At 58.1% G+C, this 7,891-nt stretch overlaps 1 protein-coding gene across 1 annotated transcript in view; it reads left to right on the forward strand.

Moving 5' to 3' along the window:
* The window catches only part of EFNB1 (ephrin B1), an 18,628-nt gene extending 11,040 nt beyond the window's left edge, over positions 1 to 7,588 (forward strand). Inside the window, exons 2-4 of the mRNA XM_027905056.1 lie at positions 4,341 to 4,433; positions 5,347 to 5,475; positions 6,400 to 7,588. Coding sequence (XP_027760857.1) covers positions 4,341 to 4,433; positions 5,347 to 5,475; positions 6,400 to 6,788 — 611 coding nt within the window. The 3' untranslated portion in view covers positions 6,789 to 7,588. The remainder of the gene's footprint in view (positions 1 to 4,340; positions 4,434 to 5,346; positions 5,476 to 6,399) is intronic.
* Positions 7,589 to 7,891: the final 303 nt, after the last annotated feature.

Raw genomic sequence — 7,891 nt, forward strand, 5'->3', positions numbered from 1 at the left:
AGGAGGAGAAGGGGCTGTAACAGAGCTGAGCTCTCTGGAGGCCCCGGGCAGTTGTGTGCAGCGGAGCAGGCGAGTGCCTCTGCTCAGTGACCTGGAAGTGGCTCCGTGTCCCCTGGGGTGCCAGCCCTGGCTGGGATGGGGGAGGAGGGAGCTCGGTGCCCATGATGGATTGGGCAGCAGTGCAGTACCTCTGTGTCAGCACCGAGGGCCATAAAACAACTTGAAGGACCTGGAGGAGAGGGAAGGTGGCAGGAACTGGATTTTTATTTTGAGTCTCTTTGTGGATTCCTGCAAGGATCCGTGGCGCTGTCCAAGCACACTGTAGATGTGTGAGGCACATCTCCAGTGTGACCCATAGGACCTTCACCTGTGCCAGGAGGGGCTTTCAGCCTGGCAGGAGTGTCCTGGCTGAGCCAAGGCTGCTCTGCACCGGCTGCCCCTGCCAGGATTGGTCTCTCAGCTCTGTTGGGATCAGGGTCAGGCTGTGGGGCACTGGTGGGTGCCGGTGGGATGCAGCCACCTCGCCTAAAGTGATGGAAACACGAACCTTGTGCAGGGCCGGGGGTGAGGGGGGCTTGGGGGAGGTGTCCGGGCTGCAGCCACGCCGTGCCTGGCTGGGGCTGGAGCAGGGCTGTGGTGCACAGATGGAAGAGTGATTAAGAGCAATAAAAGGAAAGAGACTTGGATTTGCTACAGTCTCAGCACATTAATTGTGCTTTGGGGCCCAAATCATAACGCAGCCCAGCTAGAGGGAATCCAGGAGAGAAACCAAACATCTCGCTCTGTCCAAGGCTGACCATTTAAGAGACCCTTGCCTTCATCTCCTGCCAGGTATTGCTTCCAGCGTCTCCCATCTGCCAAAACCCGAGTTCTCCTTTGAAATATTTTTAGGGGAGGAAGAAAAGCTCTGGTGACAGTGAGTGCTGGTGTAGGGAAGCAGTGAGATGGGACAGCCTGCTTGGAGATGGGACCAAGGGGTTGTGGGGGCTCTCGGTCATCTATCCTGGCTCCTGGTGTGTGTCACGAGGCTGGACTTGGTGTAAGGAATGGCAGGAGTGGAGGTCCTGCCTGTGCTTCCATGGTGGCTGGCCATCTCCTCTAAATTGACAAGCAATTACATGGTTAATGGTATCACTGGTAAATCCTCATCACTCACCAGCCGGGGCTTAATGCTCCATTAGGGAAAGGCATCTGATGGCTCTGGGGGCTGGGAAAGGCCTTGCTCTCACTGGAAGTCACCTGGGCAGAGGGTAATTTTGCTCTCCCAGCCCTACAGCCAACCTGTGAATCCCTCCAGAGTGGAATAGGGCCGGGAAATGCTCCTGTACACTCGGTGTCACTGGGTGTGGATCGAGCCTTGCTCCTGTGGTGAGTGGAGCTGACAGTGTTGTTTGAGTTCTGCCATTTCCTATTGCCTGGCTATTCCCAGCTCCCTGCCTGGTTCCTTCGTGGTGTCACAGCTCTGCCTCCTGCTACTGCCCTGCAGCTGCCTCTCTCCAGCTCAGGGCTCTCCCACCTCTCCTGCAGCTGCTGCTGTGCCTGTGGATTTAACCTTTTCCTCCCGTGTTCCTGTGGGTTTGCTGATGCTGGATTCCGTGGGCAGCTGAGGATTGGGGGTGTCACCACCACTCACCCTGAGCGAGTGGCACAGGCGCTTCGGGAATCCATCGAGTGCCTCCTGGATCCCATGTCTTCACTGGAGCTGGGCTGACCTGATCCTGGAGCCTTCTGCTCGGGCTTATTACACTGGGAAAGCAGGAAACAGAGTGGGAGGACCAGCTCTCCATGGGAACCACACTGGAGGAGCCTTCACCCCCGGGTCCTTGGGGACCCCTGACCACAGCCCCTGCCTGCTTCTGGACCTGCTGCTCAGCACATTCCCCTGTCCTACTTGTTCATATTAACCCTACCAGCCACTGGACTCTTCACCATTTGGATGATTCTGGGATTTTGACTTTTGGAAGCCCAGCCAGCCATGTGGAGCATCCAGCTTTGCTCTGACCCGTTGTGGATTTATGAGGAGCGTGGCAGTGTGTGTCCTTGTTTCCAGAGGCCATTCCAAGACCATCACTCTGGGTTTTACAAGTGTTTTGCCCTTTTAGCTGCTCCTTTTTACATTTCCTCAGGCAACTGCTTCGTTTTTCCAGGTGGTTCCCTCTCAAAGCTACTCATCATTACCATGAGCAGAAAAAGAAGAGCCTTCGTGCCCAAGTCCTGTGTGTGGGGTGGGAAGGAAGATGCTCAGCTGTGTCCCTCTGTCCATCCCCGTGGCTCCAGCTGCCATCCCTGTGGCTCCAGCTGCTCCCTCTGTCCTCTTTGGACCCTTAATGTTTTTGTTGCATCCAGACACAGCGTCTCTGTAGTTATTTGGAGGAACTGCTGTCTCCTGTCACTGCTGCCTCTGTGGGATCTCCTGGCTTCCACACTCGAGCCACGATTACTCTGTACCTCGTTTTGATGTAATTAGGTAATTATTTATAAATCAGACTCATGAGGCCTCACAGAGGCTGGGTTTTACAGACTGCCCTGTTACCCCAGAATGGATGAATGACTTTGACATGGACCAACCCATGGCATGGAGCTGAGAAGCTGGGAAACTGTTCATGGAGCTGCTTCAGTGCCGTGAGCTGGGATGTATATGCTTATTCCACCCCCAGACCAGTGCCTCTGGCCTGGGAGAACTGGGGTGTCCTCCTCTCTGCTGGAGTTCTGTCCCCGAGATGTTTTTATGGGGAGTCTGAGCTCAGGCCCCTCCTGGTTGGATTCCTGGAAGAGCCTGTGCAGGCTGCTGGGGGCATTCCTCTGCATTCCCAGGCCTTTGTGTGGGGATTTGTGCTGACAGTGCTCCAGTGGATCCCAGCTGCCTGGATGCACAGCTCCATCCCGGGAGCCGTGGGAGAGGCGATAACTCGGCATACGGCCCAGGGACTTTGTGATCAGTGGAACATTTGCTGGTGTTTCAGGAGAGAGCCTGGATTGCACAGAGGTGTTTGGAAAGAGCTGATGGACTTGGAGCTGCTTCCCAGCGGGATCTGGATGTGCTTTCCGGAGTAACCCAGCAGGGAGGCTCATGGAGGCACCCGAGGGTCCTGTTGTGGGAAGGGGAGTGCGGAAGGACGACCTTGCTGTGTACTCCAGCCTCTTCCTGTCCCCTCACTCACACCCAGCAGGGTCCAATGGATTCATCCCAAATTTCCACTAGACCCCCACCCTCCCACACGCCCATTTTCGCAGGATGGAGGCAGGAATTGGGCTGCACAGGGAACCTGAAACCCTGGGGCTGAGCTTTGGCGTTGAGGCTTGGGTAGGTGTTGGCTGTGCCGTGCGGGCCAAGTCCTGCCTTGTGTCTGGAAAAGTATCCCTGTAGCTCCGTGATCCTCCGTCGCATCGCACTCCTGACACCGCTGCTGAGCTCCGCTGGGTTTCCTTGCTTCCCTGGCTGAATAAATCCCTGTGCTTGGATTTGGTGGAGCACTGATCCCTGGGCAGGGCTGGCTGTGTGCCAGCACCGCTCCACACCTGGCACAGCGTCTGTGTCCAGGGCTCTTTTGGGGTCAAAACCCAGATTTTTGAGTGTGTTCAGCAGAATCTGCCCTTCAGGTGCTTAATCCTGCAGTCCTCTGGTTTGGGTTTTTGATCTCTCCTGTGTCCCCTGCCCTGAGCCGTCCCCATGTGGCAGAGGGCTGGAGGGTGGGGCTATTCCCTGTGGGATGGCAGCAGGAGCTGTGTGGTTCCCTGCACTCCCGCAGGATCCAAAGGCTTCAAAATCTGTGCCGGCTACAGCGAAAAGTTAATGTGAATTTAAGTGACTTCTGCCCTGCAATTAGAGCCCCTGGAGCCCACTGGGGCTCTGAGTTTACATTCTTCACCGAGGCACAGGGTGTAATTAGAGATGTATAATTTAAACTGTGCATATGCAAGTGTTCCCATTCTGAACCAGGAGCAAAGGAAATTATCCAGGAATTAAAGGGGGAGGAGGGTGCAGGCAGGGAGAATGGCTCACTTGTGTGGATGTGGCAGTGAGGGGAAGCTGGAGGGATCACGTCCTCACTGCTGCAGGCAGCTTTGAAGGGGCAGGAGCTGGGAATTCACTGGGCTCCAGCCTGGGGTGTGAAAATGGGGCTGTAATGTGGGGTCAGGGCTGAACCCCCATGGTGGGGGGTGCTGGGGGAGAGCTGGCAGTGCCAGGGGACAGCAGGGACCTGACTGGGGACTGCAGAGACCTGCCTGGCAGTGCCCATGGAGAATTGGGACCTGCCCAGTGGGGCCAGGGTACAGCGGGTACCTGCCTGCCTGTTCTCCCGGGAACCTCATATAATGTTCCCTCTCTTTCCTTGCAGCCACTTCCAACGGGACGCTGGATGGCCTGGAGAACCGGGAAGGAGGGGTCTGCCAGACACGCTCCATGAAGATTGTCATGAAAGTGGGGCAGGGTGAGTCCTGCCGCGCCCTGGGGTCTCCTGCTGCCCCTGAACTGGGGTCCCTGTGCTGCTCTGGGGGTGGTTCAGGGTTCTGGGGAAGCTGAGGCCACGCCAGCTGCTCCTGGGAGCCCGGGTTAGTTCAGCAGAATTCCATTTTTAGGATCTTTTCTCCTCCCTTTTTTCTCTTGCCAACATCACACATGTGCAGAGCACTAGGATTAAAAGGGAGCGATTGTTCCCGGTCACCTCGTGGTCCGTGTCCCAGCGGGAAGTGAACTTGGCATGGGACCCATGAGCCATGCAAGTGCCTCGGAGGGGCTGGCACAGGCAGTGCCCCTGTGACTTCCCGGGTATCCGAGGAGGGTTTGGAGCTGGGCAGGGGTCAGGGACTGGGCTTGGCAGCTCTCAGCTGTTACCGGTGGCAGTGGGGTACCAGGCATATCACCAGGGGCTCTTCTCCTGGAGCTCCTGCTCCCCACCCCCTCCCATCCTGAGCTGCCTCCCAGCCCCAGCCATGCCCCGGGCTTGTTTGGGCCTCGACTCGGATGCTCAGCTCCCGATTCTGCTTCTCATTATTGTGTTTGCACATTGGGGCCAATATTTATAATAAACAGGCAAAGCTGTGCTGCAGCCTTGGCCTCCTGCCTGTCCTTCCCTTCCTCCCCCTGCCCAAGTAAGAAACCTGCCCCAGCCCACGCACAGGAGCTCTGAAAACAGAAAACCAGGGAATTAGGGTGGGGACCTGCTTCCCACAAGCCCTGGAGCAGCTCAGCCTCACTCGGTTGCTCTCAGCATCTCCCATCGCTCCTGTGCCCCAGGGGAGCGGCTGGGATTTAGGGGCAGTTATTCTTTAGGGGCAGAACAAGCTGCTGGCGTTCAGGTTGAATTGAGGTTTCTCATCCACCCCTCCCTTCCCCTTTGCCAGATCCGAACGCGGTTATCCCAGAGCAGCTGACGACGAGTCGGCCGAGCAAGGAGTCGGACGACACGCTGAAGGTCGTCACGCAGAGCCCACGCAGCAAGATCCCGGCGGTGGAGGAGCCCGGCAAGCCGGGTGGGTTTGGGTTTCCCAGGGACCCCTGCAGAGGGATGGGGCTCTGTCTGCCACGGCTGGAGGCTGCTGGCCTTGTGTGGATCCCAGGGATGCCAGACTCTCTGGATCAAGGATCTGGATGTGTTTCCCCTGAGCATTGTGCCCGTCCCTGCCATCCCCGCTGCTCACAGCAGCTCCTGCCCCAGCACAGGGACCCTCACGCCTGGCACAGCCTGACTGTGGTGTGGAGCAGCTTGGGTTTGTTTTCCCAGCTCCTGGCAGGAGCTTTGCAGGGAAGTGCTGTTCCTCACAGGACATCTGAGAGGGCTTGGAGGAGGTGAGGTCCTTGGGTTTGTGAGCCGAGCCCATGTGAGAGCCCTTTGAAGATGATTTCCTGAGTTCCTGGCCCCACTGAGAGCAAAATGAAATCAGACAGAGCAGGGAAGAGTTGCTTTTTAATTCCCACCTGGATCAGCCCCCCCTCAGGGGCTGTGGCTGCCATGGTCCAGGGGTCAGTAATCAGATATCGAGGGGTTCTAGCTGTCAAGGCCCACGTTCACCAGGACATCCAGGTTGGTTTTGGAGAGCAAGGGCTCACAGGGTGCAGGTTGGTGGTCACCTGGACACGAGGAATACTCTGCTCCTTAGGCTGGGAGATGGAAAGGGGGAGCAGTGATGCAGAGTGAGGGAGAGGACACATAATCCCCTTCCCTGTGGATGCTCAGGGCCCTGCCTGCTCTGCCCAGTCCTTCCCAGGGAGATGTTGGTCTGACTGGGGTGGGAAGGTAGTGAGGAGGTGATGGGGCTGCTCCCCTCCCTGGGAGCATGGATGTTGCGCTAAGTTTGGGGGGCAGAGAGGGGCTCCGCTGGGCGATGTGATCCATGGACAGAGCACAGAACTGGCTGCCTGGCAGGGTCTGAATCCCCTCTCCCTTTGCCTTGCAGGCTCTGTCAACCAGGACGGCCAGGAGACCCAAGGTCCCAGCGACGGCTTCCTGAGCTCCAAGGTGGCCGTGTTCGCGGCCATCGGCGCCGGCTGCGTCATCTTCATCCTCATCATCATCTTCCTCGTCGTGCTCCTGATCAAGATCCGCAAGCGGCACCGGAAGCACACGCAGCAGCGAGCCGCAGCCTTGTCCCTCAGCACCTTGGCCAGCCCGAAATGCAGCGGGAACGCGGGCTCGGAGCCCAGCGACATCATCATCCCCTTACGGACTACAGAGAACAACTACTGCCCCCACTACGAGAAGGTGAGCGGGGACTACGGGCACCCCGTCTACATCGTGCAGGAGATGCCCCCGCAGAGCCCAGCCAACATTTACTACAAGGTGTGAGGAGCAGCCTGGGAACGGCCGATGCAGGAGCGCGGGAGCGCCGGGCGCGGGGGCCGCCCGTCCCGGGCTGAGCCGGAGGGAGGAAGCGACACGACCCCCCGGCACGGCGGGGCAGCGCCGGGGCTGCGCCGGGGAGCGGATGGCTCACGCTCACGCGCTGATTCTCCCCTTTGTATTTAGTTTTGTAGTTCTCAGCTTTTGTAATCCCGAGACTCGAGGGTGAGCCTTCAGCCTCCTCCTCTTCTTCTCCAGACTGTGGCCGGCCGTGGGGGCGGGCGCCGTGCCTTTCCGTGCTCGGGACACCGCTGGTAAACCCGGAGACTCCACCTCCCCTTTTCGTTGTGGGATTTTCCCTCCATCCTTGCTGAAGTGCCCGTGTGCCGGTGCCGTGGGGGTCCGGGAGCCTGGAGCGACGCCGGGGCCGTGTCCGAGGAGCAGCAAGCGGCCGTGGGGGGATGAGGAGGAGGAGGAGGAGGAGAAAGCTCTGCCACGGTGCCAAGATGCAGACAACTGTGCAGGGAGGAAGCTGGCAAACCCGATTTACTACTACTACTATTATTATTATTATAATTATTTTAATTTTTTTGTAACATTTTTATTTTTGTGAATTCCGGGCGGGACTCCGGCCCGCCGCCTTCGGGCACACGCCATCACCTCCTTCCAGCACGCCGTCCCCCCGGCCCCGGGGCACGTCCCGCTCCCGCCGCCGCCCCTGGAAACCTTTGTGTTCGTAGCTGTTGACTCTTGTTTTAGTCTCTTTATAAAAAGAAAGAAAGAAAAAAAAAAAAATTCTATCTACACCCTGTCTCAAGCATTCAGTGCATGAGGGGCTGGGGCTCCTCCTGCCCCATGCGGAGCAGCTGTGACCCGGCAGCTCCTCCCGACCCCTCCGGAGCATCCCGCTGTGGAGAAAAGCTTTTGGGTTTCCATTGGGCTGGAGCTGAGCCTGCTGGAAGCAAAGTAGGGGGTGGCAGGGGATAGCTGCAGAACCCCCAGGCTGGGCATGCTGTGGGAGGTTGTCCTTGGAAAGGAAAACTGGAAAACAAACATTCCCGACCCACAGCTCGTGCCGGGGGTATCAGGAGGAGGCCGGCGCTTGGGGC

The sequence above is a fragment of the Empidonax traillii genome, unplaced genomic scaffold, assembly GCF_003031625.1.
Source record: "Empidonax traillii isolate 1590-97213 ecotype Southwest subspecies unplaced genomic scaffold, ASM303162v1 scaffold1116:size242947, whole genome shotgun sequence".
Lineage (NCBI taxonomy): Eukaryota > Metazoa > Chordata > Aves > Passeriformes > Tyrannidae > Empidonax > Empidonax traillii.